At 52.8% G+C, this 14357-nt stretch overlaps 2 protein-coding genes across 4 annotated transcripts; both read right to left on the minus strand.

Annotated features, from left to right (window-relative positions):
• Positions 1–973: 973 nt before the first annotated feature.
• On the minus strand, positions 974–3512 carry DDT (D-dopachrome tautomerase). Of its 2 annotated transcripts, none has more exons than XM_059409982.1 (3): positions 3309–3511; positions 2817–2992; positions 974–1219 (listed from the first exon to the last, which is right to left on the minus strand). In XM_059409982.1, the coding sequence occupies exons 1-3, from the start codon at positions 3414–3416 to the stop codon at positions 1147–1149; spliced, it is 357 nt and encodes a 118-aa protein (XP_059265965.1). In that variant the 5' UTR covers positions 3417–3511; the 3' UTR covers positions 974–1146. The 2 variants fall into 2 exon arrangements, with proteins under 2 accessions (XP_059265965.1, XP_059265966.1); XM_059409983.1 differs by lacking the exon at positions 974–1219 and adding an exon at positions 2149–2170 and having other exon boundaries at positions 3309–3512.
• A 2709-nt stretch (positions 3513–6221) lies between these two features.
• LOC132023380 (glutathione S-transferase theta-3-like) lies at positions 6222–12476 on the minus strand. 2 transcript variants are annotated; one of them, XM_059408955.1, is made up of 5 exons: positions 12237–12438; positions 10757–10844; positions 8782–8932; positions 6978–7154; positions 6222–6646 (listed from the first exon to the last, which is right to left on the minus strand). In XM_059408955.1, the coding sequence occupies exons 1-5, from the start codon at positions 12346–12348 to the stop codon at positions 6452–6454; spliced, it is 723 nt and encodes a 240-aa protein (XP_059264938.1). In that variant the 5' UTR covers positions 12349–12438; the 3' UTR covers positions 6222–6451. The 2 variants fall into 2 exon arrangements, with proteins under 2 accessions (XP_059264938.1, XP_059264941.1); XM_059408958.1 differs by lacking the exon at positions 10757–10844 and having other exon boundaries at positions 12237–12476.
• Between the last annotated feature and the right edge of the window lie 1881 nt (positions 12477–14357).

Genomic DNA, 14357 nt, shown 5'->3' on the forward strand with positions numbered 1-14357 from the left:
CCTGAGCCCCTCTGGGGAAGCAGGATACCCACGTTGGCAGAAGGAATAAGTGCAGGAGCAGTTGGGACAGGGAGCCAAAGGAAGGAACTCCAAGCTCTGGGTTTTAATGAGAGTCCACAGTAGTGGTCAGGAACAAACACCACAAGCACAAGAACACTCCACTGGAAACTAACTTTACCATGTTGACAGCATAGGCTAAAAATCTCAATTTGGCATTTCACAGGTGTATTAAAACAAGGATGAGACTTTCAACTCTATAGGTAAACCCAGCGCTCACCGCCATGTCTAATGGTCATGGCATGCAAACTCTACATTGAACATCTGCAAGGAAACTATAAAGGACACCCCTTGGGCTCCCCCAATCCTACCCATATACCCCTGAAATGTGAAAGCGTGATACAGTATTTAGATGGCAACTGCACTCACTCTGTTTCTGGTGGCAGACATCACATTTCCAGGTTTGCCATTCCAGGACACAGCTTTTACTAGGTGAACAGCTACAGAGGATTCTCAACAAGACTCATGGGAGAAGATGGAGTTTGGGAATGCCCAGGAAAGATCCCTGAAGCCCAGCTGTCCTGCTCCCCTGCTGGGCATAGCATTCTATGGGGCAGTAGGCTGCATGGGTCAGCCCAATCTGAGGACAGGTACCTCTGGTCAGCAAAATTTGCAGGAAGACCCAGCCTGGGCCAGGTGCCAGCCCCACCAGTTTACACAAGGGCATGAAGAGCAGGGCCTCCAGGCTGCCATCTTCCACCCTTGGATTTGAGCAGCCTACATACAGTACATGAGACAATGGCCGGGAAGACAGGAAACGTCCCACCTCTCAGGTTCCCTAAAGTTTCCACATCATAGGCCAACCCTGCTGCCCAGGGTGACCCAGAATGCCAGGCAGGGGTAAAGGGAGAGAAAGAAGTTGTGTTTGAAATACAAAGGTCTTGGGCTGGGGCAGAAAAAAAAGAAAGAAAAGAAAGACGAAGTTCTCTTTGTTTATTTGACACGAGGATGGGGAAGAGGACTGTGAGGTCACAGGCACATCTGCATGAAGAAGTGCCAGAAGCTGGTATCCACCAGGCCCTTACTCTGCCAGGAAGCCTCTCTGGCAGAGAGCTGGCAGATGCATGCTTTGGATGCCCTCTGTGCCAATCACAGGAAAGTCATGACTGTCCCTTTCTTGCCAATCTGCCAGGGCTCCACGGGAAAGAAGCGGATAATTATCCTTCAGGAGAAAAAAAGATAAAGGGGAAAAAAAAAGATATCATCAGCTTCTTAGCTAATGCCTCATATTCCAAGACACCCAGCCGGGCACTCCTACCATGGACTTCCAGACTAGCCTGCCTTACTTAGCCTAGCAGGCATTTTGCAAGCCTGCCTCATCCTGTTCATGATCTCCCACCATGGGCCAGTCAGAGGCAAGATGGTGTCTGCCTCCAGACACTCAACACAACTGCCTCTGTGGTCATTGTATGCTCTGTCTGTGGACTCAGAGGGGCATCCCTCCCACTTCCAAACTGCAGGCTCCCAGGGGGCATGGTCAGTGCCCCAGCCACCTTTGTTTTCTCAAACCCTAGCTCCAAACCAGGCACAAGGTGACCACCCCTCCCCCCACTGATGTCTATGGAATGAACAAACCTATCCCTCTCATAGAAGTGATGGGAAGTTTCTGGTAAAGAGCAAGATACTTGGGATAGCCAAAGGGTTGGGGAAGGGCTGACGTGACAGCTTTGGTTTTCCCATCTGTAAACCTCACAGGAATGGCATGTCTACACAAGGTGGTGTGAACAGAGGGACAGAGCTTGCAAGGACCAAAAGGGGTGATGCATGTAAGGTTTCTAGAGATAACCTGGCACATGGTAAGCATTTACATGTTACTTTTTTTTTTTTTTTTTTTAATTATTATCTCGCCCCAACTTGAAGACCAGGTCTGAACACTACCAGGAGTAACCATTCTTCACCAGCCTTCCTGGGCCAACAAAAGATCCATTCTAGAAGGTTCTTTCAAACTTCTCATGCTCTTAGTTCCTCACAGGCATGGGCTTGGTTCAGGAATATTTCTTACCCAGAGACAAACTTAAACTCTGACACAGGATCCCAGGTTGGAGGGCTGTTCAGGCTTCTTAGGTGACCATTTAATACATTTCCTTCTATTCACAGAAGAGAAACCTACAAACTGGAGATGGTTCATTTCCAGGTTTGTCAGGCATCCTCCCTTGCTGTGCTGGATCCAGAACCCAGGTCTCCAGACATCTAAGCCAATGTTCTCTCCACTACTCACTGAAACTCCTAGGAGCCTCACCAGGGACCTACTTGGCTACAGGCCCACAGGTGACACAGCTTCAGGACATACCAAAAATTCCTCCCAACCAGCCTGGAGAAGTTCTCCTAGAAAATTATTCTTGATTTTCCAAGATGTGGAGAAGATCGCCTCTCGGCCTTTTGGCTAAGATCAACTCTAAGACGTGGAGAAGACTAGAGGCAGATAATAAATGGCCATAGCTTTCTTAGGTTGGTAATGCTCACCGCCATCCCACGGGAGTCTGGCAGTTCCCCCAGGGGGCGATTAAAGGAGAGCCTTCCCACCTCACAGATGGAAACAGCGAGGTCTGGAAGGCCATGCCTCGCCCACGTGTAAAGAGGACCAGGGCAGAGTCAGAAATTCATTCAATCCCGCAATCATTCTGAGGGTGGACCCACTATCCAAGGGTGCCCGGCACTAGGCCCTTCTCGAGCAGGGCGAGGAATGCATTTTTCCCCCAACCTTAGATGGGGCTCTAAGATGGGATCGCCACCCCCATCCTCTCCCTACCCCCACGTACCGATCCTGGTCCAGGTTCAGCTCCTTGGTGAGGAACTCGAAGAACCGGGCGCTGTGGCCGCGGTTGTCCTCGGCTGTGCCTACCACACCGATGGAGGAGATGAGCAGTTGAGCGCAGGGCTCGGTGGAGCCGTTCACCGCCATGGCCAGACCTGGTCGCACCGTTACGTTCACGCGCTGCGGGGAACACGAAAGTTTCGCCTGAAGCCGGTGCAGGCCGAGATCGCACGGAGGACCGGGGAGGACGAGAGCCAACATGCGCGGGCCCCTGGCGTCAGGGCTAGAGGCTCGGGACGGGGTCCTTGGAGGTCAAGTCAGTGTCAGGGCCAGGGAAGGCAGCACGCAGCAGACCTGAGAGGTGGGGAGAGTGGGAGGCCAGCGCCTGGAGGGCGGGTTTCCCTGCGGCGAAGGGCCCCGGGCGCGATGGCGTGGACAGAGCTCGACCCGGGTCCACCAGCCTCCTCCCGCCCGGAGCTCCCCGGCCCACGCTCACGTCCTCAGGTTTGCTCAGGATGTCTGCCGTGGCCGCGCAGAGCCGCTTCTCCAATCCCGTGGGTACACGGCCGGCGGACAAGTTCGTGTCTAACTCGACAAATGGCATGTCTGCGGGAAAGAACCGGAGGCGCAGGGTAGCAGAGAAAGAACGCACAAAGTTCGGGTCAGTGTTCCCCAGGGTCGAGGACTAGGCAGCAGGGGGCGGGGCGCCAGGGACACCTGGCTCCCTATTGGTTGGACAGGCAGCAGCGTCCCCGGATTGGCTTCATAGTCTACACGCCGCCTCTGCCGGCGCTGATTTCCGGAAGTCCTAAGGCCAGACCGGGAGGTGGGGAGCGGGGAGGGGAGCATGAGGTGTGTGACCCTCCCCCAAGGAGATCGACCTGAGCCTGTACGCCTGGGTCCTGGCCTCTGTCGGCTCCCGACACACTGGCCAGGGGCATTCTGGCTCCCTGAGCTCCTGGGTGGTGCAGTCCTCTGCTTCCTAACCCATATTTAGATTGTTAACCTTGAAAATAAAATAGCCAGTTATTTTATCAGTAAAAATGGGTTTATTCGAGGATGGCAGAGAACCGCAATTTGGGACATGCAGCCTAAGGCAAAACCACAGGCAAGGCCAACCAACAAAGAAGAGAAACGTTTTTTAACAGAAGAAAGGAAGGAGTTGGGAGATACTGTTATACACAAAAATCCACTGGAATATGGGACTTAAGAGTGTAGTCGCTTTTCAGTGGCTGAGTTGTGACAGCTCACTGGCTGGACGGAGCATGGGGCTTGGGAGGTTTAAAGATACCTTTCCCCTGGCTGGCGGCTTATAGTCTTCTTTCCCTTGGGAATGCAAGGTAGGGCTCATCCTGGTGGGGTTACCAGGTGCTGCAAGTAGGAGGTGTGAGTTCTCTCTCTTGTGGCCTCCCATCTTTATTCTAAATGAGGTTTCCTTTATTCCGTTTCACAAAATAGGGGGTTTGAACACACCCAAAACATGCACACCTGTAGGGACCTTGCCCAGGTTCCATCCTAATTTTTTTTTTCCTTTTTACTGTGTTGCCACCATTTCCAAGTAAGGCCACTTCACGTGGTATGTGGGAATCTGAACTTTTCTTTGACCAAGAGGCAGGTGACACTTGTGAGTTCAGGTGAGGCTGGGTAGAGAACCTCTGGCTCCCTGCATCTCCACCTGGCTCTGACAGATATCTGCCTTTGTGGCCTCTTGCACCTGTGGCAACCTTGTCTCATAGGGAAGTACTGTCCATCAAGGGGTAAAGGCATGCCCCAGTCAAATTACCAGCCATCTTTACAGTACCCTCTATTTTTTTTTTAAAGATTTTATTTATTTATCTGACAGAGAGAAAGAGAGAGAGAGAGATCACAAGTAGGCAGAGAGGCAGGCAGAGAGAGAGGGGGAAGCAGGCTCCCCGCTGAGCAGAGAGCCCGATGCGGGGCTCGATCCCAGGACCCCGAGATCATGACCCGAGCCAAAGGCAGAGGCTTAACCCACTGAGCCACCCAGGCGCCCCAGTACCCTCTATTTTTATAGTCAAAACAAAATGTCTCACTTAAAACATGGAAGTCTGGGGGTGCCCGGATGGCTCAGTCAGTTTGGTATCTGCCTTCAGTGCAGGTCATGAGAACACTGGGGGTATAGCTCAGTGGTAGAGCATTTGACTGCAGTGCAGGTCATGATCCCAGGGTCTTGGGATCTAGCCTAGTGTCTGGCTTCCTTGGGGAGTCTGCTTCTCCCTCTGCCTCTGCCCCTCCCTCACCCTTCTGCTCGTGTAAACTCTCTGTCTGTCTGTCTCTCTCTCAAGAATAAATATTTTTTAAAAACATGGAAATCCTGTTGATACGGCTAAGCATGGTACTCTCGTCAGTGTTGCAAAGTTGTTTCACTTGTAAATGAACATACAAATGAAATTGTGTGGGTGTGTATGAATAATTTCAATTACACTTCTAAAAATTCCATATTGAGTGTGTGTATTAGAGGAGCCCTGGGGCACCTGGCTGGCTCAGCCGGGAGAGCATGTAACTCTTAATCTCCGTTTCGAGTCCTGTGTTGAGTATAGAGACTACTTAAAAATAAAATCTTAAAAAAGGGGGGGGGGGCCTCCATGAGAAGGCAAGCAGTCTGAGACACTCCATTCATGACTGTGTCCTGTTAGCAGTTTACTGGTTGAATAAGAGATCAGAGGGTCTAGGATACAAGACAGGTAGATTCTAATAGTCTTGAGAAGAAAGGACAGGGACAGGTGGCAAGTCTGGGACCCAGGGTGGGGCACAGGTAAGAGGGTGGCCAGGGTTCTGAGTAGGAGCGCAAGGCCTCTCAGTAGCACCCAGAAGGCCAGGAACTAACCTGGGACTTCTCTCCCTGCAAGGAGGTTCATGAACCAGCCCTGTACCCAAACCGCCTATGGGAGACAGCATCACCCCAGAGGGAGGACAGAGAGACCTAAGAGACCAAGGTCATGATGCCTGATCCAGACATCCCTTCACCAGCTCAGCTCCTATCTGTGACATGTGCTCAGTCCAGGGGGTGTTGAACCAACTTTGTTCCAGGGCTGAGAGAGGGAAGCAGTGGGGATGATGAGCCTGGTGGGTGTCATGACATGGCTTGGGGTTGGGGAAGTCAGGGAGGTCTCCCTGGAGAAGCAAAATGGTGACAAATGCCTAAAGACCACAAGGGGCACTGGGCAAAGGTGATGAGGGGCTCTATTAGCAATGGAAACAGCCTGAGCCAAGGCCAGGAAGTGGAGGCTAGAGCTGGGAGAAGGGGTCTAAAAATATTGGGCTACTGTGTGCAACCAGAAGAGGGTGTCCTGGAGGGGTGGGCAAGGACTTGAATGCAAAGTTCAGTGATTCATACTTTAGCCTCAGAGCAGTTCAGCACCATAGAAAGTTTTAAACACAGGAGGGACAAGGTCAAATATGTGTTTACTAAGCTCTTTCCAGGGGTCACACAAAGTCAGAGTGGAAGGGGTGTGAGTGAAGACTGAAGACGAAACAAAAGAAGGAAGACCTGATGCCTGGAGGGAACCGGGGAACAGAGCCTGGAGAGTGTGTCTTGCTTACAGCCCAGGAGGAGCAGTTCCACCTGTTTATTTTGAAAACAGAATCTCCATCACCACTGCAGGCCTGGTCTTCCCCTCACTGCAGCAAAACCTGCACGGAGGGCTTCAGCTTCTCTTTTGTGGCCGGGTCAGCTGGAGGCAAGTCCTTGACCTTCATGACAGTTGCATGTGCCTCCTGAAAGAGGTCCTTTCCCACCTCCACCTCCACACGTTGGCGCCATGCAGCCAGCTTGGGTCTGCTTTTGAAGACTTGGCAGCCAGCACTGACAGGCTATGGGGAGAAGGAGCCAGGTGGAAGGGGTAGGCATGGTCAAGCACAAGGCAGGATGACCTATCTGAGGAATTCTCCAGGGTGGGTTTTCCCTTCTTGGCCACATGAGTAATAGGCTGGACATTCTCTCCCCTGAGACACTGGGAAGCTTCTCAGTATTGCTGCAGTATAGGGTCTGAAGCCCCATTTTACAGATGAGAACACTGAGGCTCAGAGAGTGAAGTGGCTTGCCCAGGGTCCCACAGCCAGAAAGGGCAACATGAGCTGGTACATTGGCTCCCTCCCAGGACACCCCAGTGCCCAGTGGATCACCTGACCCCACAGCACTCACATGCATCAGCTCTGTGATGGCCACCAAGTCAGCCACTGAGATGTGAGGTCCAGCAACAAAGTCCTGGTCCTTTAGGAACTTGTCCTCAAGCAGCTGCAGGCACCTGTCCAGCTCAGCCAGAGTAGATGCCAATGTCTCAGGGGGCACCTGTTCACCCAGGAACACTGGGAACATCATCTGGTGGGTGGGCAGGCAGAGAGAGGGCTCAGTGTCTATCCAAAGTCTAGCCTAGTTCCTCATCCAATCTCATCCAATCTATCACCAGGCCTTCCAATTTCTCCTCACTTCAACCCACTCTTTCCACCCATGGCCACCACCAGCCCAGGCATTACCTTCTACTCCAACATGGGCAGCCTCCCATCTCTCCCTAGGTCCTCATGCAAGGCAGCCAGTAGGAGAACGTCTGCAATCCCAGACTGCCCATATCACCCCCTGCATCAAGCCTTCCATGGCTCCCCACTATCCTCACCATGAAAGCCTCAACACAAGCCCCCCCACCCAGGGAATCTACATGAGATTCTCTCCCTCTGGCGCCTCCCCCGCCAACTCATGGGTGGGTGTGTGTGATGTATGTGCATTATCTCTCTCCCAAATAAATGCATCTTAAAAAAAAAAAAATTCTTTAAGTAACTTTTCTGAAGACTTTATTTATTTATTTGAGAGAGAGAGCACAGAGGGAGAGGAAGAAGAAGAAGCAGACTCCCGGCTGAGCAGAGAGCTGGGTTGGGGGCCAGGACCCCAAGATCATGATCTGACCCAAAGGCAAACGCTTAACTGACTGAGCCACCCAGGGACCTCTTTCTTTCTTCCTTCCTTCCTTCCTTCCTTACTTTCTCTCTCTTTCTTTCTTTTTCTTTAAGATTTTATTTATTTATTTTAGAGAGGAACGAGCGAGAGCACAAGCAGGGAGAGGAGAAGAGGGAGAGGGACAAGCAGACTCCATGCTCGGCGCAAAGCCTGACCCAGAGCTCAACCCCAAGACCCCAAGATCATGACCTGAGCTGAAATCAAGGGTCTGACGCTTAAATGACTGAGCTACCCAGGCGTGCAAAATGTTACTTTTTCCTAACAAATCTTTGTCAGTTTTTTGTTTGTTTCAAGTTTAATCCTTTCCTCCTTACACGGATGTCATTGTATATGGAAAATCTATTAGGCTTTTCTCTAAGTCTTCTAGTGTTTTTAGGCTTCAAAATCCTTAAATACCCAGAAATCAGACCAACTTTATTGAATGGTCTCTTCATTTCTTCCTAGTCTTAGATTTTTCACTTAACACTTCTCTATCTGAAAAAGTATGGGCATAGCCAGAGCTTGATTTTTTTCTCTCTCTCCCAAAAGGCAATTATTTCTGCAGTTGGGAGCATGCAAAAGGGCATAGGATTGAGTCTCAGCACTCAGGAATCAGGGAACATCTGGAGAAGTCACTCCCTGGCTCTCCCTTTGTTTCCCCTGCGGGAAACAAGTTGGTTGGACTAGGGAGTCTCTGGCATTCTAGAATTTGGTGTTCCAAGACCTCAGGTATCAACGAATTTTTTAAAAGATTTTATTTTTTTATTTGAGAGAGAGAGAGAAAGAAGGAGCAGGGGGAGGGGCAGAGGAAGAGAGAGAAGAAGACTCCCTGCTGAGCAGGGAACCCTGCTTCTGCCAGCTGCCATGTGGCTCAATCCTGGGACTCCAGGATCATGACCTGAGCCAAATGCAGATGCTCAACTGGCTGAGCCATCCAGGTGCCCTGAACAGAACTTTTTAAACAGAAAGCACTGTCCTTTGAGCATTCTAGAAGGGTCCCCAACCTGCCACAGCTCACCTTCTGCCACATGGCTCGGGTGCAGCTACTCCGAAGGGCTGTGTGCTGCCAGGCTAGGTACTCGTCCACACGGGCACGGGCCTGCAGGTCTTGGGGATACCAGTGGTCAGGGACCTCATACTTGCGACTCAGATACAACAGGATGGCCACACTGGGGGACATGGAGGAGATGAGGAACATGTACTAGTCACTTTCTGTTCCCTCCCCCACTGCTCACATCTTCCCAGCTCCTATAGGTGGAGCACTTCACTATCTTCATACCATGATGCAGAGTAGGAATGTGAGGCTCAGAGAGGTTAGGTGACTGCCTAGGGTCACACAGCTCTACACTGCGTCATCCTATCATCTGAGCTAAGGGCACCAGGTGAAAAACAAAATGTCTTGGGATTTCAGGAAGGACGGTGAGGGGGTACTCAGAGAGAGTTTCCAGGAGGAAGGGGGGCCCAACATGGTTCTTGAAAGACAAGAGCGACTCACATGGCACTCTGCACTATATCTGATGCATGGTCATGACAGGAGCAAAGCCAGCTGTCCCCTCACATTCCCTGGGGCTGGGATAAGGCCTCCCAGGTGAATGGGTCACTGCTTCCCACCCTGTCCCATCTCCTCTCTACCTGCCCAAAGCCTCCAGCCTCCTCCCCCAGGAAGCCCTCTCTGACCTTCTCCCTCTACTATATCTGACTTGTGCCTCATGTCTGTCCAGAGCACCAGGTCTCCATGGATGTTGCACTGTCCAGTGACCAGAGGTTCTGAAGCCAAGTGGAATGTGAATCTGGCTGTACTACAGAGGTGCTGTGTGGCTTCAGTAAAGGATATCACTATCCAGCTGCCAACCTGAAAGCTGGCCTGGGCTCTCATCTCTCCCTCCTATGTCCATCGCTCGAGCACACTCTTGGGCTTGACCTTCAAAGGGAGTCAGAACTGACCACTACATTCCTCTGTACTACCACCTCGGTCTGGGGTGCCAGCACCCCTCTCCTGGATTAGCACAGTACCTTTTCACCCCAGCCAGAGGGATCCTTTAAAACCGAAGTTGGATCTCAGCTCTCCTCTGCTTAAACTCCTGCAGTGGCCCCATCTTACCTACAGTAAAAGCCAAAGTCTTCCTGGCCACACAGGCTACCCACTGACCTCAGCCTCTAGTTACTCCTCTCCCTCACTCCAGCCACACTGGACACCTTGTCTCTCCAACCTTTCCCCCAAGCACTGTCCCACTTCACTGCCTTTGGCTTTGCTGTTCCCTCCAGCCAGAACACCCTTCCCATATACTCTGCACCTCTGTTCCTGTAGGTCTCTGCTCAGATGCCTCCTCCTCAAGGGGCCCTTCACTCGACATCCTACTCAAAATTGCAGCCCCCCTCCCCACTCTTACCCTGCTTATTTTCTCCATGGCACTCATCACCACCTGATAGGTTGCACCTTACAGAGATTAGCAGCACCCCTCCCCCCTTCCAGAACGTGAGCTCTAGGAGGCCAAGGACTTAGAATTGTTCAATGCTTTGGCCCCAAGGCCTAGATGGCTCCCGGTGGGTGCTCAGCAAATAGCCACTGAAGCTCTCTGGGTGCTCTCTTGACTCCCAGGGCAATAGAACTTGCCCAAAATTTGTAGAAGTAGAAGTTCTAAAGAGTGTAGTACAGTTACTCCTCCATATTTCACTCTTCGCTCTCTTTCCGTCTGGGGGATGAGTGGGCAGAGGAGGCCTGGAAACAGGCTGGAGGCCCTGTGACCTTGTGCAAGTCCTTCCCCTCCCTGGCTTCAGTTTCCCCCTTTGTAAATTTCTCGGGAAGTGAAGGAAGGCTTGGGACAGGGGAATGCCATGACTTCCATAGCCCCTCCCAGCCCTAGGCTCCTCTGCCTGCTGGGGCTGGCACAGCTGCTCAGGGCACACCAGTCGTGATCCAAGCCATCAACAGTAGATACATGGACAGCTGGCTGGCCTCACAAGGCCCGGGTAGCCGCCTGGGGACCTGATACCTCTCAGCCAAAGTGAAGTCCCCATCCTTCAAGGCTGGCACCTTCCTCAGGGGATTCACCTGGGCAAAAGCATCACTGTGGTGCTGGCCTGTGGGAGAGACCAGTGAGGCGGATGAGGAGAACTCTGAGCCCCATTCCCCACTGAGGCCTCTCCCCCCTCCACCCCTACCCCCACCCCCACCGCACCCGCACCCCAATATCCAGGCACTAACTTTCTGAGGCCCCTATCCAGGTGGGCAATAGGAAGGAGACCACTCTGCTGGTCACCAGACCACAGACCCTGACCCCACCAGAGGTCCACCCTTCCTGGGTCTACCCTCCCTGGGAACCTGGGCCAAGCAGCATCTCAACTTGGCCATGAATGGGGAGGGTGAGTCCCTGCGGCTGTAAGTCACCCCTACCCCAGGCCCAGCCAATTCCATCCATATATCAGACACTCCAGTCTCCTCCCTGGGCTCTAAGCTTGCCCCTGCAATCCGTCTTCCTATGCCAGCTGCGTAACCTATCCACACCACACAGCTCCGGCCACACCTGCCCCAGGCCTCATTCAGACTCATTCTCTCCAGGAGCTCCTGCTCTCTTTCATCACCCAGCTTCCAGTTCTTCTTTCTGTCCCACGCCAAACACTTAAGTCTCCTTCCCCAGTGGGGGTTAGCAGGTCTGACGGTGTATGGAGTCTGAGGGCCTCAGTGGAACTAGGCTCCAGCCCATCCACAGGCCCACCAAAGGGCCTCTTTGCTCTTCACCTGGGTGAGGAGAATCACCCCTACATATTCTCCCTCCAGAAAATGCCTCTGTGCCCAGCCCCCATCCCAAGGAGTGCTAGAAAGGCAGAGCAAGGTGGCAGCATTGCAGTTGGTGGCCCAAGCTGGGGGCACCAAACACAGAAGGTAGGCAGGCCTAGGTAGAAGTAAAGAGGAGACCAGAGCCAGGTGGAACCGCCTTCTGCTGGCAGCTGCAGAAATTCAAAAGAAGGCTACTCCAATTCAGAAATGAGGAAGCGGTTTCATTGTTTTCTCCAAGCCGGGGTGTGAGGCATCTGGGCACTCATTCCACTTCCCCACGCCTCCCACGGCCCCCCACTGCTCTCACTCCCCTATGTTCCCTCTCAACCTCTATTTTTTCTTAAAGATTTTATTTATTCATTTGACAGAGATCACAAGCAGGCAGATAGGTAGGCGGGGGGGCGGGGGAGGGGAGCAGGCTCCCCGATAAGCAGAGAGCTCGATGCGGGGCTCGATCTCAGGACCCTGAGATCATGACCTCAACTGAAGGCAGAGGCTTAACCCACTGGCCACCCAGGAGCAACCCTCAACCTGTATTTTGAAAAATGTTTCCTATTCACTAGACAAAGACCGGGGATCTCGAAAAAGGCACAACCGATAACGGATGACCCAGTTCTCTTACTGCAGCAGGCGGGGGTCTGTTAGCACACGGGCGCCCGCCGGGACCGCGGGGCCTGCCTTTCTGCCGCGCCCACCTTTGAGCAGCTCCACCTGCCGCAGCTCGAAGGGGATTCCGTTCTTCTTGGCGAAGATGTAGACGGCGCGACAAGGCTGGGAGAGCAGGTCCAGGTAAAGCTCTAGGCCCATGACCGGAGCAGCGGTCCGTCCCCGGGGTCGCGCCCAGGGTATAAGTAGGGGAAGAGAAACGGCCGACAGAATCTGCCAGGCCACCGAGCCTACAGCGGAACACGATCCGGAGGAGAGGGGTGGAGTTGTGGGGTGCTGGTGCTTCTGAGCCCCGCCACACCCTCCCCGCCCATTGGATAGCTCTGGAGAACTTTGGGCCAATCAGCGGCGCCCCAATTCTCCCTCCCTCCCTTCTCTGGAACCCTGGCAGCAGTTCTCTCGGTGGCGAGGTCGCTGGAAGATTTGGCCTGTGACCTGAGGTTTCGCTGCCAGGTCATACCCCTTCCCCGGAACTCAACGTCTACCTTTGTCAAATGGTGCAGTGGAGGGTGGTAATGGGAACGGGACACCAAGAACGCTTCCAGCACGGGCCTTCAGTTAATTTAGGATCGAAAGGGCTAGGCTGCCTTCAGTTGGCCCAAGTCACCTGCCCGTACTCAAGGAGGAAACTGAGAGAGGAGGGGCTTCTGACTCCCCAGGACACAAAGGGAGGCACTAAGCGGAGGTACAGTAGCCTCCCCTGGGCCCAGTGCCCACAATGGAGGCTCGGGAGGTTTCTGGACCCCAACTCCCGGAAAGAGTGAGCCGCCCCTCCCTAATTCCTGGGGTCATATTTATTACACTCCAGCTAATCCTTCTAGCAGTTGGCAGAAGCCAGGGGTGGCCCATCCAGAGGTCTGCAGGAGGTCTGTAAATTCCCCACTTCCTTTACAGGGCCAAGTCCCTCCAAATGACACTTTCTGGTCCCCGAGGTCCGTGGACATGAACCCCCCCCCCCAATTCCCTAAGAGAGGCTCTTGGGGGAAGAAGACCCTGCCCCCAAAGCCAAGATTCAGAGAAAACGCCTTGGCAAGAAGATGTTATTGAAAATTTTAAGTTAAGATTTAAGTAAGACCTATCCGCCCCTTCCCCCTCTCACCCCCTCACTCCTCCCTGCCCCCAACTCCCTCCTTTTCCCTCCCAGGGAGAGACTGCCTTCCTGGGCTAGTGCCGGAGCCCTCTCCAGGCTGGGAGAGGCCATGTTCTCCATCCCCTTCCTTGCCCTGCTCTCCTGCACAAATCACTTTTGGCAGGATTACTATAATATCCAGTTTCCTTGCTCTCTTTGGCCACCCTCAAGTCCAACCCACCCCCCCACCTCCACCTGCCACCAGAGAGCCAGAATATTATTTTAAAGATTTTATTTATTTATTTATTTGACAGAGACACAGCAAGAGAGGGAACACAAGCAGGGGGAGTGGGAGAGGAAGAAGCAGGCTTCCCTCGCAGAGCAGGGAGCCAATGCGGGGCTGGATCCCAGGACTCTGGGATCATGACCAGAGCCGAAGGCAGACACTCAATGACTGAGCCACCCAGGCTCTCCCAGAATATTAATTCTAAACACAATCTGGTGGGGTGTCTGGCTGGCTCAGTCAGTAGAGCACAAAGCCCTTAATCTCAGGACCATGAGTTCAAGCCCTACAGTCAGTATGAAACCTACTTAAAATATAAAGAAATAAAGAAATGCAATCTGAGGGGCGCCTGGGTGGCTCAGTGGGTTAAAGCCTCTGCCTTTGGCTCAGGTCATGATCCCAGGGTCCTGGGATCAAGCCCCTAATCGGTCTCTCTGCTCAGCAAGGAGCCTGCTTCCTCCTCTCTCTCTCTCTGCCTGCCTCTCTGCCTACTTGTAATCTCTGTCTGTCAAATAAAATAAATAAAATCTTAAAAAAAAAATAAATGCAATCTGAGCACACTATGCCTACTTATGGTTTACAGATCATAGGCATGGCCTTCAAGGCCCTGCATGACTGATTCCTGTCCAGGAGAGCTGCTGTTTGGCTTTGCCCCTCCTGACCAATCTGGCAAACAGAAGCAGGACTCCTGAGCTACAGTACTTGATGCCAGAGGGCCATGTCCTGGGAGGTTGGCCCAGCCAACTGATTGATGACCATGCCTAGTCACATGTGGGATGCCTGCTGATCCCTATGCTG

The sequence above is a fragment of the Mustela nigripes genome, chromosome 8 (assembly GCF_022355385.1).
Source record: "Mustela nigripes isolate SB6536 chromosome 8, MUSNIG.SB6536, whole genome shotgun sequence".
Classification (NCBI taxonomy): domain Eukaryota; kingdom Metazoa; phylum Chordata; class Mammalia; order Carnivora; family Mustelidae; genus Mustela; species Mustela nigripes.

Excerpts from the sequence above, each read along its gene's own strand:
- LOC132023380 (XM_059408955.1), bottom strand. The coding sequence starts at position 12,348 with ATGGGCCTAGAGCTTTACCTGGACCTGCTCTCCCAGCCTTGTCGCGCC. Across the intron at positions 10,845-12,236 it reads GCAGGTGGAGCTGCTCAAAG|GCCAGCACCACAGTGATGCT; the intron begins GTGGGCGCGGCA and ends TCTCTCCCACAG. Across the intron at positions 7,155-8,781 it reads CCCGAGCCATGTGGCAGAAG|ATGATGTTCCCAGTGTTCCT; the intron begins GTGAGCTGTGGC and ends CCCACCCACCAG.
- DDT (XM_059409982.1), bottom strand. The coding sequence starts at position 3,416 with ATGCCATTTGTCGAGTTAGACACGAACTTGTCCGCCGGCCGTGTACCC. Across the intron at positions 2,993-3,308 it reads TCCTGAGCAAACCTGAGGAC|CGCGTGAACGTAACGGTGCG; the intron begins GTGAGCGTGGGC and ends TGTTCCCCGCAG. Across the intron at positions 1,220-2,816 it reads CTGAACCTGGACCAGGATCG|GATAATTATCCGCTTCTTTC; the intron begins GTACGTGGGGGT and ends TTTCTCCTGAAG.